Source organism: Candoia aspera, chromosome 10 (assembly GCF_035149785.1).
Source record: "Candoia aspera isolate rCanAsp1 chromosome 10, rCanAsp1.hap2, whole genome shotgun sequence".
Lineage (NCBI taxonomy): Eukaryota > Metazoa > Chordata > Lepidosauria > Squamata > Boidae > Candoia > Candoia aspera.
In genome coordinates this window covers 26,627,552-26,644,893 of record NC_086162.1, presented here as the reverse complement: position 1 = coordinate 26,644,893, position 17,342 = coordinate 26,627,552, and the positions used below count along the sequence as shown (strand labels likewise).

The following is a 17,342-nucleotide window of genomic DNA, read 5'->3' as shown; positions in this document are numbered from 1 at the left end:
TGACCAAGGCAGAAGGGTTGCATCTGACAGGTGTCACCTTCCGCTGGGCCGAGGGTTGCGCGCCTTGCCCGGCAGCATTACGGCACGGACGGCTCCATGGCCAGTGCCTTTCTTTTGGATCTGCCACTGGGGCTTTTTCCCAGGAGTCAACAGTTTCTCAGGTTTTCCGCACGGCCTCGAGTTCTGGAGCAGGGAAAGCCAGCTGGCTGGCCCAAAGCAGGCAGAACCAGAGGGTGGCTGAGCAAGCGTGGCCACTTCCTATCCAGTCTGCCTTCGCTTCCTGCCCAGCCTGCCACCAGGGTCCCCTCCATTCCTTCCTTGGCATAGTCCGGGGAAGTGTTCCTGCTGACGTGGAGCATCCAGGCCTTCAGGGGTCTGCTGGAGGAGGGGAGCTCCACCACGTGGGGAGGGGGGGCTGACGGCCTCCTCCACTGCCCACAGGCAGGTTGACTTGAGCACCAAGAACGTCTTTGGGCAGCCTCGGCTGCGGGCTTCTCTCCGTGACCTTCGGTCCCCACGCAAGACCTATAAGTCTACCATTGAGGATGACCTGAAGAAGCTGATCATTATGGACAGTGCCAGTGTGGAGCAGGAGAAGGAGTTGGTGAGTGGGGAGTCCAGGAGGAGGTCCACCTGTCCCTCCAGCTCTCCTTCCTCCCCGTGTAATGGGGGTCTGCCGAAGGATGGGGGTGCAGTTGCATTTTTAGAACCTGCCAACTTAAATGTGTCTGACGGTTTTCCCTCCCCCTTTTCCAAGTCAAAGCCTATCATTTTCCAGAGCTGGCATCAGGACCTCCCCTATGTGGAGCTGGTGGACAGGGAAGGGGGTGCGTGTCTGGTCCCCAAAGCATCCAGGGAATGCTCATGGGACAATTTTTTGAGCCCTCAGTGGGGCCTGAGGCCTTTGCAGCCTTTTGTAACTGGAGGTAGATGCCCACTTCGAGTCTCCCCAGGAATCCCTTTCAGCTCTTTGCAGACAAGGAAAATTGCGTGCTGTGGACTAGGTGGATCTTTGAAGAGCATCTCCTTTCCAACAGACCCCACAGAAAACACTCCAGCGGACGCTCTCAGATGAAAGCCTGTGCAGTGGCCGGCGAGACCCCACCTTTGCCAGCAGCTCCTGCTTTGAGCAGCCCCTGTCCGGCGACATGCTGTTCACAAGCACGTACCCCTGCAGCACCCTTCCCGTGCGGAAGCTGGCCGGTGGCCAAGACAACTTCTTGGAGAAGGGTGAGGGGCAGCTCCGTGGCCAGGAGGGTAGAATCACAGAGGCAGAGGCACCTCCATTGGGCCACTGAGTGCCAGTCGCCAGAACTGGGGCAGCCGAGCGGTGGGGCACTCACCTTCAGGGCCTCAGTGGAACCCTGGAGTCCCTGGCCCGTCTTGGAGCAGGCTGGCCACGTGGGTCCCTTCCTTCCCAGGCAACCTTGGGGCATGGGGGGGCAGTCTTTGCCTCAGCATTCAAGGCAGGAGGAGGTGAATCGGAGGCCCTTTCTCCAGCGGTTCACGGGTTGGGGCCGGGGGCTCGCTTTCTCCGCAGCCACTGTCTCGGCATCTGAGTTCTCTCTGGCTGAGGTGCGGGACCAGCCCCTGCAGCACATTGACCCCGCCCTGATGCCGCTGCCAGACACAGCCGCTGGCCTGGAGTGGTCAAGCTTGGTCAGTGCTGCCAAGGCCTATGAAGGTAAGAGGAGGCAGGCTTCAGGAGGATGGCTCGCTCGTTCCCCTTCCTGCCCAGGCCAGAGGAACTACTGCTGGAGGAAGGCAGCTGAGCCCTCCACGAAGGCAGGGGACACAGAGTCAAGGAAGCGGCCTGCAGCTCTCCCGCTTGGCTTCCACGCTGTCAGCGGGGCACAGCAGCAGCTGATTTCAGGAGCTTGGCTTGACTCCTTTCCTCCCTGTTTAGCCCTGGCCCTTTCTGGGTTCTGGTCGCAGTCCAGCTGTGAGGAGCATCTTGGGAGATGAGCTGCAGCTGGACTCCTGGCCTGGTGGGGTTGATTTCAGGAGCAGATCCTCAAGGAAGGAAGTGGGCATAGTGTCCTCTGCTGCCCAGATTTGCCCACCTGATTGCAGGGCCCAAGCAGGGACTTTGCAGGGGGGGGGGCGGGAGGCTCCGTGCCTACCCCAGCAAAACAATCATCCGGAGCGATGGAGAAATAAGTGCCTGTGGAGGTGTTTTGCTTTCGGCCCAGATGTTCTGGTTCCCCCCAAAACCAGAACGGTAGATTCTTTAGCACGGGGATGGTGCTGAGCTGCTCCTCTTCAGCAGGAGGTGTGGGATTTGCTGGCCAGCGGTGGTGTGGCTTCTCGCCTTGCCCTGCCCTGCCTTCCCCTCCCCAGCTGCAGTTCTTGCCTCCTGCCTACTCAGGAGAAGAGTGCGCAGCCTGCGTGTCAGGGCACAGCTCCCTCCCAGTGGGGAACATCCTTGGTGCAGGCAGACGTCTCCCTCACTGGCAGACCTGCTGGCTGCATTCAGCTGGCACCGCCTTTCCGGGCAAGGGCCTCCTGGGTAAGGGGGAGGTGCTGCTTCTCAAAGGCGAAGGAGAGAGACGGGGCTCTGGGGCGCTTACTCCTCCCCAGGCCTAGCTACGCTCGGCTGTTCTGGCTGGCAGAAAGGTAGGCGATGGCGGAGGATGGTGGGAGGCGATGTGCTGCTGAGGGCCAGGTGGGGCCCTGGTCCTTTGAGAGAATGTCTTCCCAGAATGCACCCCATCCACTGTGGTCCTCTCCACGGTCTACCCCAACAAGGCTTCCCTTCCAACCCATGGTGTCCATTTCTCATGGCCTTCCAGGTGGTGCTCCTTCCCTTGCTCTGGCGGCTCTTCCTGGCCCCTCGCTGGAGGCTGCCCCCAGCAGCATACGAGCCCCTCCACCTGCCCGCCAGGACTCCACATCTGGCAAATTGGCACGGCCCACTGCCCTGGCAGCATTGCCATCCGTGCTTCTAGGAGGGGGGATGCCTGGGGGCCTTCCCGTGGCAGCGTGCAGAACCCCCTCCCCTCTCCTCCCCTCCTCTCCTCAGTGCAGAGAGCCGTCTCCCTCTTCTCCCTCCATGAGGCAATGTTAAGCCCGGATGCGCCCCCAACTGGCAGCCCTGGCCTTGGGCAATTGAGCCTGGAGCGACAGCCAGCTCCCCATGCTGCCCCTGTCTTGAGGTGAGCAAGGGCCGGGGGCGGTTATGTTCTGAGAAAGCGTGGGAAAACTTCCTTCAGAAAGGTGAAGCTCAACATTTGGGGAATTAATTTAGGTCTAGGAGGCCATGATGGCACCCTCACATCGCTGGAGGAGGTGAGGGCAGCATTGGCCAGGAAGTTTCATGGGGGGGGTGTTGGCTTTGAGAAAGCGGCTTTGCTCCTCCCCCCCGGGGGTTGGCCTGGTGCTTCTGAGGAAGAGCCGGTCAGCCTGGGTGAGGTTGGAGCCTACCTGAGTTTGTGGGTGAGGAGGTGGGCCTGCCTGGTTTCGCAGGATCTACAGGGGGGCTTGGATTTGTCAATGCTTTGCCCACAGTCCTTAACCCTTCTCCCCCCACCACCTCTTTCTGCCTCCTTGTGGTTCCTAGCCCACCAAGGGCTGGGGTGTGTGTGTGGTCTTCCTCCTAGAGAGCTTGATCAGGTGCTGACACGCAGGGCCTCTCTGGGAGCCCCCAGGTCAGTCGCCATAGCCCTCCTCTCTGGTTGTGCCGTTGCAGCAAGCAGCATCTGCCAGGGGACCTGACGGGCAAGGTCTACCAACTGGAAGTCATGCTCAAGCAGCTGCACAGCGACCTGCAGAAAGTAAGGTGCTGGGAGGGGGCTTGGCGGGGCCCGTGCCGGAAGTGGGGCAGGACGAAGCTCTCCTCTGCCTGGCCGAGGCGTGGAGGGCAGCCTCGGGACCCATGCACCCAAGCATGACATCCATGTCTGGGGACCTCCCTCCACCTTCCCCGCCCCGTTGCAGGAGAAGCAGGACAAGGTGGTGCTCCAGGCAGAGGTAGCCTCTCTGAGGCAGAACAACCAGCGGCTGCAGGAGGAGTCGCAGACGGCCAACGAGCAGCTGCGCAGGTTCGCCGAGATCTTCACCGCCGTCGAGAAAGAGGAGCTGTGAGCTGTGCGGGGAGGATGGACAGGCCTGGCGGCTGAGCAGGGGCCCCTCACTTCTCCAGAACCCTCTGCATTCCCACCGAGAGCGCCGCTGATGCCCCCTGCCTCCCCAACTCCCAGCCCCGGGCCCCACCTTTTGCATCAGCCAGATGGCAAGACCTCTCTCCCGGCCACAGTGGGGGGTTAGGGTCAAGCCTGCTCTGCCCAGATATGTGGGCAGCAGCGCAGCCAGCCACGTGCTGGCATCCTTAGCCCCTGCCAGGAGCAGTCTGCCACTCTGCACGCCCATCTGGGCAAGGCCATCTGGGGGCAGAGCGCAGCCAAGCTTCTCAGAGCACTTTCTCACAACTAAATTATTTTCTAGGGAATGCACGGTTGGGAGTGCCTCAGGAAGTTAAAAAAAAATTTAAATGTCTACGTTCTTTATAAAACACTATATTTGTATTAATGGTACTGTTACTGTTGGTAATTTTTTTCAATGACATTTCTGGCATGCCACCAAATGCAGCAGACTGAGATTTGTTTCCAGCTGCAGCAGAGCTGGGAAACCTGGACCGGCGCAAAGCCACGGAGGTCCATGGGGAAAAGCCATCCCAGGCGCTCTCCTCTGTACCATGCTTGGGTGCCTGCTCTGGAGCGCTGGGGGGGGGGAGAGTGGGAGGGCTTCCCGCCTTTCTTTCTGGCCATGGTGCCAGGCCCCTGCTGCACTGAGCGTGCCTCCCTCTGCTAGGCTGGGCCAGGATAGCAGCAGGGCACGCAGAGGGCATTCTCTTGGCTCCCCTACTTTTCTGCAATAAGGACTGGGCCCCGGCCAAGGGCCTCCTCCGCTCGGGTGCATTGCGGTTGAGGAAAGGGTGGGCTCTCTGCTTGGTGAGCAGCAGGGCTCTTCAGCTCTGCAAGAGTAAAGCCTCTTCAGCTGTGGCTTCTACAAACAGCAGTGGGAGCAGCTGCCCCCCCCCCAACTTCACATTATAAAACCAGCATATGAACTATGCGAAGCACATCCTGGGTGGGACTTTGCCCTACACCTCTGGTGGGTCATCCTTTCTCCCCTTGCACAATTTCAGGGAAATAACAAAGGGAGGTGGAAAGGCTTTGGCTCTGTGATTCTGACCCATCCCAGAGGTGCAGGCTGGCTCTCTCGGCCACCAAGGGGCTGTGGGCAACCTCCCGCACCTGCCACTCCTAGCCTTAATTCTGCACACGGGCCAGAAGTGACCCCATCTCCTTGTGGCCCCTGGTGCCGGAAACAGTTCGCTGATGAGCCCAGCCAAGGTGGTCTCAAGGCATTTCCATCACCCCTCTCTGGGGTGGCAGGGGGTTGGGGGGGGTCAGTGCCCAGGCCCCCTCCACCATCTCTCTTCTGGACTCACCACCCCAGCAACCTTTCTCATTTTTTAATTTTGTAGTGGGACCTCACTGGAATTTGTATCCTAAGGATTTTCCCCCACTTTCTAAAAGGAATCCCATTGGTGTCTGGCCTGTGATTGTGGGCACGATGCCCTCTGGTAGCTGCAAGAACAGCAGCTCTTCATTTCTATCAGTTGTATTATGTGGACTGTTCGTTTTTAATTTTATAAGAATCTTTGCAGATCAAATCTGTCTTATTTAATTTGCTCTGTCTTAAAGTTTCTGATGGAGAGGACCACCAGTTTTTGTAAAATAAATTCTCCCAGTCTAATTGGAAATCTCAGCCTTCCTTTTTGGTGGTGGCAGTGGCAAGCTCTGAACAGGGGCAGCTGAGACTGTGAGCTGAGCGGGGAGGACCCGCTGGGGTAGTGCCACTGGCAGGGCAACCACGCGACTCTGGCAGGGGCCAAGAGGGATTGGCATTCCTCCGGCAGCCACCCCAGTCCAGTGTTTGCACCCCCATTGTCGCAAGTCAGGGCAGGAGAGAGGTTAAAGCAGCAGCAGCAGCGATTCAGACCACATTTAATGCACATAACAATCCAAGCACACGAAAGATGCAGGCAACGGAACAACACGGGTACACAAGAGGTCAGGGCAGGGGCAAGGCCCTTGCTGGCCCTCAGCTGCTCCCAGGTGCTTTGCTCACCCTTGAAGACAATGTCCATGGAGTTGAACACCTTTTCCATCCCTACCCACCCTATTCCAAGGTTGCTTTTTAACCCCCCCCCCCCCGCCTTTAAAATCATAAACAGAAAACCCTCTGCCTTGTAGCAGCCGGGAGGTTACCACCCCCCAAATCTCTCCCTGCACTGCCTATTGACATCCCCCCCAACCCCCCCATCCACCTGCCCGTCCCAACCCTTGTCAGATGCCTTGCAAGTTGCTCTGAAAGGGGAGGAGGAGGAGACTCCGCAGCCAGGATGCCCATCCTCCAGGGAGCAACCAGGCTCCGGTCTTGCAAGCAAAGGCAGACAATTTCACATGCATCAGTTGGGGGGGGGAGCCCCCCCTCGGGCCAGGGCAGAGGGGCTGGGTCTCTGTTCCCTCCCTGGCATATGGCTTTGTGTTGACTTTGGCTCCTTGTGGTAGCCTAGTTTGAGGCCAGGAGGTGGCAGAAGTCAGTCCCCCCTGCAGGAGCCCCCACCAAAATTTTGGGATGCCAGACCTCGATCCTCTTAACCATGGATGGAGGGTTCTGCCCCACCTGGAGAGGCAGGCATTGCTCCTGTGCACGACCTGCAGCATGATTCTGCCCCCCAGGGGCCAAGGTCTGGAGGCTGCCCAAGTGGGGACGGGTGGGGGCTGCAGCCTAGGTCAGGGTGATGTAAGCAGAGGCCTTTTCTCTCAGGTGCCGCAGGCACAGGTGGCAGCTCCAGCTACCTGCAGGTAGAAGCCAGCAGGGTCTCTCAGCCCGGCCTTCCCCCAGACAGCCTCCCACCCACCCCTTGCCCAGGCTGGGCGTCCCTCACCTTCAGGGGGCTCGGCCATCGGGGGGCTCAGGCAGTACATGTGGTAGCCGCGGTCACAATCATCACAGAAGAGCAGCTGGTCCTGGGGGGGTGAGAGAGGGGCCTCACTGAGGCGCACGGGGGACCCTTGCGCCAAGGGGGCAGAGGAAGCAGCCCACCCCCGGGTGCTGCCAGGACTTGGCCTGCCGCCAGCCGGTGCCACATTTGCTCTGGAGGACAGCAGGGTGCTGGGTCCCGGGAAAAGGCCGGCGCCTGCCTGGCTGATGCGGCTCCCAGCAAGCCCAGAAGCAAGGTGGGAGCAGAGGAGCCGGCGTTTGCCGAGCTGTCAGACAGCCCTTCCGGACACAGCAGCTCACGTACGTCATTTTCAGAGGTGCCGCAGAGGCTGCAGCTTTTGCACTCGATGCACTGCCAGCGGTATGTCCGCACGGCGGCTGTCATGTTCACTGTGAACTGCAGGCAGGATGGGTGCCCTGGGCGGGAAAGAACAAGTGGCCCCTGAGATGGGCAGCGCCACCCCCTCGCTCCACCCCCACGGCTCTGACCTGTAAGGGTGGCCTCCATTCAGAACAGCCTTTCACAGGGCCAGCAGCCCAGGCGGAAACCGAGGAAACGCCCGGGGGGCCCTGACGGAGTGGACCAAGCTTGTCCTCCGGGGAGCCCTGATCTTGCCCGGAGGTCACACACGAGCCGGTGTCCAGTGTTGCAACCAAAGTGCAGGTAACTATCCAGAGCACACATGGCTAATGACAAAAGGCTGCCTGCTTTTTCCACACCTGAGTTTCCAACAAAACAAGTGGGCCCTTGTCGTAGTACCTTGAAGGCCCCTGCATGTGCCCAGAGATGCTCCTCCCTTGGTTCGGGTCATGCACCTGATCCACTAGGGAGTCCTGCCACTCGGCAAAAAAGCTTACGTGCCGGCACAGATGGTTCACCTAACAGGTGTGAGTTGGTCACTGACTTGGTTCGCATTGGGGGTTTGGAAAACACATGCCCCCATAAACCTGAGGCGTTGGCCTCACTCACTGTGCCAAGCTTGGCAGGGCCTTAGCAAACCCCATTCACTGGGTTGTATGTAGCCACCAGTTTCCAACAACCACCCTGTACGCTCTCCTCCCTCAAAAATGGAGGAGCAAAAGCTTTAGGCACAGCAGGTACCAGACGGGCCCTGAATACCATAGCCTTTAGGCCTCGGTATGGTGGCTGTCTGGTCCGCTTGCCTAAGCTCTGCTGGGGACATCCTCCCCGGTGCCCCCGAGGCTCAAGCTGCTCACCTGACCTTCCACAATCGGCACAGGAGATTAAGTCCTCTGGGCAGCCGGTCTTCTTGGAGCCGCCTAGACAGAAATCACAATAACCGTTTGGTATGACTGTGCCATCCGGAGCTTTCTTAGCTGCAAAACAGCAAGGAGAGGTCGAAATCAAGGGTGGGCCCGCGCACCCCTCCGTCTTCATCCAATCCTCCCCTGCTGGGGGAGACTGCCACATCCGGCAGGCGGCACATGCTCACTCGCTCGTTCGCTCACTCCCCAGCTGCTCTCCCAAGCCTGGAAGATGGAAGACTTTGCTCTGGCCTCACGCACCCCTCGGCCTCAGCCAGGGCCACAACCGGGGGGGGGGGGGCAAGTGCGCATGTGCCCAGGGTGCCACACTGGGGGGATGCCAAAATGAGTGTGGAATCCATGTTTGCCCCAGGTGACACAGACCCTAGTTGCAGGCCTGGCCTCAGCCCAGATGTTTCATGCATGGCAAGCACCAGACTGTGCACCATGGTGGCCCAAAGGGAGCAGGCCGCCCCCCCCATGCCCAGTTCAGGGGTCTGCCAAGAGCTGCAACCCACCACTGGGCAGCCTGTCTTGGTAGGTGGGTACATTGCGCGGGATGTGCAGGTCGCAGCCATGAGACTCTCTCATGGAAGCTGCCCGCATGGCTGACCAGGTCCTGTCCTTCCGCCCCGCTTCCAAGCATCTTTCCGTTGTCTGCTTGCTACCCTCCCTTGCAGCTTTTTTGTGGGGTCCTGAAATATTTGGAAGACTCTGAGATGGCCCAAAACAGACTTTGCCTGCCCGACTTTGCTCTCCTGCTGGTTGGCTGGGAGGGCTCTCTTCTTCTCCACCCTCCCCACAACTCTGGGGAGTCCCTGAGGGGCAGGGGAGGGAAGGCCTCATGGGGTCCCTCGGGCCAGTTGCCCGGGCAGACCCCGCCGCAGCGCTGTTCCCGGCCCCGGCCTCTCAGCACTGCCGGGGGATTTACCTGTGTGCCTGCGCTGGTTCTCTGGGACCCAGTTCAGCTCTTTGTAAAACTCTAGAGAAAGCCAGAAATGCCAGAAAAAAGATAAGAAAAGAAAAAGAAAAAAGGGAAAGATGGAAATAAGCACAGAAAAGAAAAAAAAGGAGTATATTTGCTTTGAATCAGGCTACGGGAACCCAGCCTGGAAGAGGCGCTTGCTCCGGATCATTGGCCTCTCTGGATAAGCAGACAACCGAAGCGCGAAACGGAGCGGAGCCGGGCTGGGAAAGAGCAGAAGGCGGCGCGGAAGGGGCGGCCCTCAAACTCCGGACCGGGGGAGGCCGCACCGAAGGCGGAGTCGGCGCTTTCCGGGCGGAGAGGAGCCTACGAGGATGGCCGGGCGAGCGCTCGGAGGGAGAAAGGCAGTCCCCGGCCGGGCTGGGGGGACCCGGCAGGCCCCGCCCCTTTCCTCCAGGGAGGGCGGCTCCCCAGAGCCCCTTCCCCCCACCTCCTCGCTGCTTTGTGCAGACTCTGCTCCAGCAACGGCGCTGGTGTCTCCATGGCAACCGGCTAGACAAGGGATGGGATGCCGCTGCTGGGGAGGGGGCAGAGGAGCCCTCTTTCTCTCCCCTCCCCTCAGGTCTAGGGAAGGGATCCCGGGCGGACGGAATCCGGCCGCGCCCACCCGCAGAGGCTCTTCCACGCTCCCCTTCGCCCAAAAAGAAATGCGGGGGGATCCCATCCCTGCAGCCTTCTCAGCAGCCCGCGGAAGAGCCCTTCCTCTCCCACGCTGCGGATCTCCTCGGAGCAGACCGGCGTCCGCGGCCCCTCCCTTCCCTGAAACTCGTCCCCCACACGCACCCTCACACACACACAAGCGGCGCGGCGCGGCGCGGCGCGGCGGGCACAGCCCCGTTCTGGAGCCTGCGCAGGCCGCGGGCGTCCACAAGGGCCCTCTTCCGGGCAGAGCCTCCCCGGCCTGCACGCCCGGCCCCCAAGCCTTCTTGGGGAGGCAGAGGCTTACACGTGCTCGTGTGTGCAAGCTTTAACGCTCCCCACCCCCGCTTTAACGGTTCCCCAGCCAGCCCGGGCCCCACCCTCAGATAAGCCCAAACTGGAAATCTTCCACCTGCCGAGTTCTCCCACCGTGTTTCCATGGCAACTGCATCGGGATGGGAGATGCTCGGCATGGAGCCCTCCCCGGGGAGGGGGAATGCATGGGGGCCTCCTTTCTGGGGAGGAGGAGGCATCTGCCTGTCTGAAATGCACGAACTTGGGAACCGAGAGCCTGGCCCTATTGCAGCTCCATTTTATGCATGTTTTTCTTCTCGGATGGGGTGGTCTCTAGGGCATTTTCCACACTGGAAGGCCTCTGACACGCCCAGCAGTCAAGACAGAAGACCCAAGACTTTGGGCACATTTTCAAGGCAGCGGCTAACAATCAGATGGAAAAGGACAGCACCACACCAGCAGTTTGAGGCCGGGGTTTCCCTCAGCGGGCAAACAGGAGCCCAGCAGGGTTGGAGTTGAGACCTTCCCCGTGCGAGGAAGGGGCCGCAGACTGGTGGCCCCTCCCCTGGTGTTCCTGTGTCAGAAAGACGGCTGCTGCTGACTTGTCAATGCCTCACGTTTAGGTTTTCTTTCTGTGTATTCACAGGACGTTGCTGGCGTTATCTTGCCGTCACTTTAACCCAACTGACATGGGACCCACCATCCTCTGCTCTGGCAGCACGGGGGGGGGGGGGTCCCGGCGACCATGGTCAAGGGCAGGGAGAAGTGCTGGCCCAGAGGGCAGGGAGGCACTCACGTTTGTGGTTGTTCTTGCGATGGAAGGGCAGAGTGTGCCGCTCTGGCCCCTCCTCGCCTTCCTCCTCCGCCAAGTGTGTGTGCGTGTAGTGGTAGCTTAGTCCAGGGCGATTCTTGTAGCGTTTCCCACAGACTGGAAAGCAAAGAAAGTAACCGAGGATGAACCCCAAAGGGAGGCCCACCTGGCACTTCAAAAGTTCCCCAACTTTTGGGCTGTCCTAAAAACAGAAGGCTTTTCTTTCCCACCTCCTCTCTCCAAGGTGACTTTGGAATCGGGTGGCTGCCAAAGGTGCTCCAGTCCCCCAGAGACCCCCACTCCAGGGCATTTTCCTGGCTGCCCTAAGCGTGCCCGCTTCCACCTCCTTTCTCAAGAGCTGGGGGGGCTGCAGCCTCTCAGCGCCCCAAGACATCTTGGATCACTAACAGAAGTCAGCCTGGCAGGGAGGAGGGCAAACCATCCATGCACCCCTCTAAGCAATGGCCCAGAAATGCCCCCCCCCCAAAAAAAACTCACTGTCGCAAACATAAGGTTTGTCTCGGTCCTCCAGCAAGGCGGCATCCTGCCTCTTCCGCAGCCCTCCAATCCCGTAGGCCTGCTTGGGGAAGAAAGGCAGTGAGATACTCTGAGGCCATCAGTTCTTAAATGAAAACAACTTTCTAGACCTCATGAACAGTGGTGGATGGTGGGGGTGGCATAATGGAAGCCTGTGGGGAAAGAGGAGATGTCGTATTGGCAGTGCCTGCACAAACGTCTCTCGTTTTCAGGGCAGTGGGTCCCTCCCCCCCCCGCCCCCAGCCATTCGCTCGCCCTGCCTGCCTTCCGACACACTGCTCCTTTGCCAACTTTCAGCTTCGCACACAGATGAAGGGAGTGGCCTACTTTTATTTCTAACACTTTTGCTTTGAGTACTGTGGGTGGAGAGGGCGACTGGGAGCAGCTCTGCGGGTGGGGCAGGCCAGAGAGGAAAGAGGGACCCTGCTTTCAGTTTTCCACCTGACCCCTTCTCACAACCCAGGGAAAGTCCTGGCACTAAAGGGGTGTGAAGCTGCCCAGCCAGAATTCCAGTGGCTGCTCTCTCCTCCCCACAGCAGCCCCTCGACTGCTTCCATGCCAAGCCTCCCCAACATGGCTCTTTCCCTGGCTGGGGCCACCACCCGGCGTGCCATAGAGGTGCTGGGCAAGGAGACAGAAACCGAGGTGCTGCCCTTGGCTCACCCCGGGCAGCAGACCTTTGTGGCCAATGACCGGCGATGACCAATCATGGAGAGTGCTGCACCCTCTTGCATGGGCTTGGCAGCTGCAGCCAAAAACACCCCCAACCCCATGTGAGACCTCAAAGGCAGCTGAGATGGAACACTATTGACTGACCCAGCCCCCTTTGGGTTAGGGGTAGGGTTAGGGTGGGCCCTCTCCAGAGCAGGCAGTGAGGTGCCCTGAGAAAGCCCACCAAGATTATCTCCTGATTTGGAAGCTTGGAGGTATACTGCCTCCAGTCCTGGAGGTTCTGCCAACTATCCCAACAAACAGCTGCTACTGGTGGATGAGGGCCAGTCTGTGCAGATAGCTTTTGATCATGCATGAAAACAATTGTTAACCGCAGTCATTTTTCCCCCAACTTTCTCATTTATGAAGATAATATTTTTCTAAGATTTAGAAAATATTTTGGTTTTGTTAGCTAGATAAGGTAAATGTAGAAGTTCTGAAGCATGTTGGTGGTGAGGTTTCAGCTGGGTTTCTCACTGCTGTTCATTATTCTTGTGAGTGGCGCTGAGCGCCAGGCTGAGATGGTGCGGACAGTGGCACCCCTGGCTCAGACCCCCCCAACCCTCCTCTGCCAAGCTGAGGCTGGCCACACCTTGCTCTTGGCCTTGTTCTTTCGCCGGGGTACATCCTCCTCCAAGTCCTCAGGGTCCAAATCGTGCAGGAATTCCCCAAGAGGAGCTTTCTGTGAGAAAGCGGGGAGGGGGTGTGTCAGAGGTCCCCATGCCAGAGCAGCAGCCCCTCCCCACCAGCATGACATTTAGAACAAGGAAGTTCTCCTGCCAGACTTCCCCAGGCTGATGCTGGGCGGGAGGGGGGGTTGAACCACAAGCAGACCTCCCAGATTTCGCCCTCATCTGTGGGGCTGGGGGACACCCCCCCCCTCCTTTCTCTTCCTCACCGGGCAGTCTAAAACCAGCTCTTCCTCCTTCAGCTCTGGTTTCTTGTCTCCGGTCTCCGCACAGAGCAGGGCCTCCAGGACTGGACCTTCAGGGAGGGAGCCCTCCTTCTTCAGGGGGGGCTCACAATCTGAGGGGGAAGTGGGGGACTTGTCAGGCAGAGGGAAGCCTTCCTCCTGGGCTCTCTCACTGCCTCCAGTTGCTGCTGCCCCGCCAGTGGCTGCTTCCTGTCAGGGAGAAGCTTCATCCCAGCCTCATGCCTCGTTTACTCACACCCAGAACCAGCGGGGCAGCTCTAGTTCCCTGCATGCGGGCATTCTTCCCGAGCCTTCCACCTGTGGCCCCTTCATCTTCCAAGGGAAGTCCGTCGACCCTCACACAGCTGTTCCCCAAGGGCTGGCAGCAGCGCCTACACTGCCCTGAGTGGGGAAAACAATTTTGCCCCATCCCCTGTCCCCAACCCCCTGCAAGCCAGAATCCCCTGCCAACGTCTCACCCAGGGCTTTGCAAGGTGGCCTTTGGCCGCGCAGAGTCCCAGCAGAAAAGCTCGCCATCCCGTGGTCCGCCTGGCCAAGACCCCACCCTGTGTCCCAGCCCGCCGTTGCAGACCCAACATCCGGATGCCGGCTGTGAGCACCGGCTCCAGCCCGCACCACACGGGATGCTGGTGACTGCAGGTGGCAATTCTACAGGGCTCTCAGGCACAAAGGGGCATCTTTTAATGTTGCGGAAAGCGAACTGCTTTCAGTGGCCTCTTCATTGTGCAGTGTCTTCATTTTCTTTTTAATAAACAGATAATCTGCCCACCGCCAGCCAGCAAGGCTGGCCATCTACCAAACCCATGCTTGATGTTTGTTTTTATAAACCATTGTTTGAAGCCAAGCTCTTATCGAGCCTTTTCACAACTTTCTCATTCAGCCGCAGCCTGAACCAGTTCCGCCTCCCTCTGCTTGGGACAGGCACCTTTCCCTGCTCTGAAGCCTCTGGAGTCGCAGCCGCCGGCCGGCCAGGGAGCTGCAGGGATGGCCCGCGGGAGATCCAGGGAACCGCCAAGGGCAAGGCCTCCGCAGACCAAGGCTGCTGCAGCAAACAGTCTGCCAGCCCTGCCAACCCTCATGCCACTTCCCAGCTGCCAGGCCCCCTTGCCCCTCAGCTCCTTACCAATCTTGAACTCACAGGGTCGCAGCCGTGGATCCTCCAGGATGTTCAGCCGCCGCCTCTTCCGCCAGCAGCGGGCTGGGTAGGTGTAGATCTGACCAGGGGCCAGGCCTGAAGGAGAGGCAGGTCAGCTCCCTGAGACCTTCCCTCAACTTGGCAGGGAGCATGGGGGGGGACAAGCCTCCCATCCTGTGGCCTCTGAAGAGAAAGAAGGGTGGCAGAGGAGCCTCTGCTCTGCCAGCCCCAGAGCAGAACAGGCCGGATATTAAGCCTCGTGGCATTTGGGAATGCTGAGGGGCAAATGGATTGCCTTACATGCTTGGGGCATGGCCCATGACAAACCCCAGACCCAGGCTGCATTTCTCTCTGTTCTTATTCCACCACTGAACCCAGCCACCGTGATACACTGGGAGCTCAGAAAGGAGAGCCAAGCCCTGGGGAGCTGCCCATGTAGGGGCCTCTCTCCACGTGGGTTCCAGGTTCCTAGTCCTCATTAGGCCAGGGTTTCCCCTTCTCTCCTCCCCACCCCCCCAGCTACGCACTCGCCGCACGGCCCTAGGGGAGGGTCAGCACTACGTACAGTGCCTAGCACAGGGGACATGCCTCACAGAGTGGCAGCGGCAGCGGCAGCGGCAGCAGCGTGTCCGCACCTGGGCCCCGGTGGGTCTTCTCCATCCAAATGTAGCAGTTGTTCTGAGCGACCCCTGTCTGCGAGTCTAGGAACGGCAGTCGCATGCTGCGTTCGGCGCACAGGCGGGCGTTGTAACTACGGCAGTGTTCAATGGCTTCTCGGTAGAAATCCTCTCCCAGGCTGCAAGGAGAAGGCCCCATTTCTAAGCCAGCCCCAGTAAAGGGATCCCCTCTTGGCCCGGGAGTCCGCCTGCCGCCCCGCTCTTGGCGACGCCAGCTGCCCTGGAACTCTGGCGAAGCCAGTGCGGCTAGCTGGGCTGGAGACCAGCTCTCACCAGAAGCTGCAGGGAGCCGAGAAGTGGGTCCCAGAAATTCCTAGCCGGGACTAGAGAAACCAGCCACCGGCTGAAGCGCTGGGAGACTCCGCACCGGCTTTGCACCCCTAGAGGCGGCAGGGGATGGGATCCCGCGTCCCCCTCCCACGTCCAAGCCCCCGAGAGGAGCAGGCGCGTGGCAACGGCCGGCCCAGGGACCCAAGGGTGAGGAAGTGACATCTTTTCGCCTCTGGAAGAGCCCCCTCCGCAGTTGAAAGCCCCCGGCAAAGGGAGCAGAGCTGGGAAGCCAGCTCCGAGAGAAGCCCTCCCCAGCGGGGATCCGGAGACTTTACCCCTGGCCCGGCAGCATCCCGGCCAGGGCTCTGTCGGCTTGGAGGCCAGGCACCGGCTGGTGCACGGCATCAAGTGGGCTTCTGCCCTTCTGGCCTGGCCCTTGAGTGGCCGAAGAGGGCGCCAAGGTGCAAAAGGCGAGAAGCGGCCCGGATCCAGCGGGCCTTCAGTTCCTCCCACGGGAGGTTGAGCTCCTCCGGCACCGAACAATGGGGGAAAGAGGAGTAGCAGACCCCACCCCAGCAGCCGGGCCGTCTGCTGCTTGGGCTCGCCACCGCATCCTCTTGGGGGGAGCCCCGCACCTGTTTCCTCGGACACACCTGTACCGCTGGCCCTCATGCAACACGCGTGCCTACAGACGTCCACACGGGACACCGGGAAGGACGCCGAGACGAGACCCAGCCCGCTTTGCTCCCTTTGCTTTCAACTGCGGAGGGGGCTCTTCCAGAGGCGAAAGGGTCTCGCCTCCTCGCCCTTGGGTCCCTGGGCCGGCCGTTGCCACCCGCCCGTTCCTCTCGGGGGCTTGGACGTGGGAGGGGGACGCGGGATCCCATCCCCTGGTGCCGATCCGCTGAACGCGCAGACACAACCCGCGGGGGCCTCTCTCAAAGACGCCTCTGCACACCTTGCAGCCCCGAGTGCCCCCCATGGCCCATCTGCGCTGCCAGCAATCAGGCAGATCGAGCCTCCCCCCGCGAGCCGCCACCCCTCCCTCCTCCCCTCGCCAGGAGCCAGCTGCCGGAACGGCTGAGCCCCTGCCGTGCGAGGGGAGGGGAAGGAGACTCCAGTCCTCCCTTTTCCCTACCCCAATTTTGCATCCTTGCCCCTCGTGCCTGCTGGGGGAATCGTGCCACCCCCCCAGATGTGGGGCACTCACCATTTGATAGACTTGTGCACAGCTGTGGCCATTTTGATACGGTAGGAAAATGCCTCACCCAGCCTGGCTGGGCTGGTAGGAGAAGAGAGGATTTCCCCCTTTCTTTTCTCTTTCTTTTTCTTTTTCCACCCCCCCTTTTTTTTTACCTCTCACATCAGAATATACTGTACAATTTTATTCATTCTCGAGCAGCTTGCAGGGAGGGGGGCCAATCACAGTACAGCTCCTTTGAGCCCGGTGCACCATGGGGAATGTAGTCTCTGGGTCTTACAGAAGACTTCTCCCCTCCACACACACAGACACTTTTTTTTGGCATTATTATTTTTCCCCTCCTTCCTTTGCAACCTCTTTAAACGCTGGGGGTGGGAACCAGGCATCTGTCACAAGAGGACTACAACTCCCAGAAGCCCATGCGTTTGACAGCTGGGAGACCCACCTCCAAAGGGTGGGACGCTGGGTTGGGGGATATTAAAAAATGGGAGAGGGAGTTAATCTCGCCGTAAATTGGATTGCTGTAAAAATCTGCCCTTGCCGATTGCAGCGCCAGTTCTCTGGAATGGCTTCTGGGGGGCGGGCGCAGGTCTCCCCCAGGAGCAGAGCAGGGACCCGCGAAGGCCGGAATCCTGGCTTGTTTGGCCGAGCAAAGCCGGGGATGCTGAATCAGCAGCGACAACACCCCAGTCTGTGCAGGCTAGAAGAGTTACACTGAATCATCTAGCCTGGCTCCGGAACCGAGCAGTGTGCTCCTGAGCAGGTGCAGAGCGCTTTCATGCATGAAGTAGCTGGGGTCAAGGGGCAGCTGGACCGGGTTTCAGCTCCTGCACGGCTTCTCCGCTCCAGTTCGAGCAGCCCCGCAGTC

General features: G+C 59.9%; 2 protein-coding genes across 6 annotated transcripts in view; one reads left to right on the top strand and one right to left on the bottom strand.

Moving 5' to 3' along the window:
• The window catches only part of SIPA1L3 (signal induced proliferation associated 1 like 3), a 39,739-nt gene extending 33,978 nt beyond the window's left edge, over positions 1-5,761 (top strand). For 2 of the 3 annotated variants that reach the window (XM_063312433.1, XM_063312432.1), the window contains exons 16-21: positions 442-604; positions 1,038-1,230; positions 1,541-1,684; positions 3,023-3,155; positions 3,689-3,773; positions 3,937-5,761. In XM_063312433.1, the coding sequence (XP_063168503.1) occupies positions 442-604; positions 1,038-1,230; positions 1,541-1,684; positions 3,023-3,155; positions 3,689-3,773; positions 3,937-4,083 (865 nt within the window). In that variant the 3' untranslated portion in view covers positions 4,084-5,761. The remainder of the gene's footprint in view (positions 1-441; positions 605-1,037; positions 1,231-1,540; positions 1,685-3,022; positions 3,156-3,688; positions 3,774-3,936) is intronic. The other variant, XR_010068563.1, reaches the window with a different exon arrangement.
• A 623-nt stretch (positions 5,762-6,384) lies between these two features.
• DPF1 (double PHD fingers 1) lies at positions 6,385-16,604 on the bottom strand. Of its 3 annotated transcripts, XM_063311664.1 has the most exons (12): positions 16,484-16,604; positions 14,962-15,122; positions 14,315-14,422; positions 13,156-13,283; positions 12,850-12,939; positions 11,508-11,586; positions 10,995-11,126; positions 9,212-9,262; positions 8,233-8,352; positions 7,319-7,431; positions 6,959-7,040; positions 6,385-6,869 (listed from the first exon to the last, which is right to left on the bottom strand). In XM_063311664.1, the coding sequence occupies exons 1-12, from the start codon at positions 16,513-16,515 to the stop codon at positions 6,799-6,801; spliced, it is 1,167 nt and encodes a 388-aa protein (XP_063167734.1). In that variant the 5' UTR covers positions 16,516-16,604; the 3' UTR covers positions 6,385-6,798. The 3 variants fall into 3 exon arrangements, with proteins under 3 accessions (XP_063167734.1, XP_063167735.1, XP_063167736.1); XM_063311665.1 differs by lacking the exon at positions 9,212-9,262; XM_063311666.1 differs by lacking the exon at positions 9,212-9,262 and having other exon boundaries at positions 8,233-8,295.
• Between the last annotated feature and the right edge of the window lie 738 nt (positions 16,605-17,342).

What these genes read in the sequence shown, in the direction of transcription:
- DPF1 (XM_063311664.1), bottom strand. Translation starts at nt 16,515, where the DNA reads ATGGCCACAGCTGTGCACAAGTCTATCAAATG. An exon ending in AGCTGGTTTTAGACTGCCCG is followed by an intron (nt 12,940 to 13,155) that starts GTGAGGAAGAGA and finishes GCTTTCTCACAG; the next exon opens with AAAGCTCCTCTTGGGGAATT. An exon ending in GAACCAGCGCAGGCACACAG is followed by an intron (nt 8,353 to 9,211) that starts GTAAATCCCCCG and finishes GCTGTTTTGCAG; the next exon opens with CTAAGAAAGCTCCGGATGGC.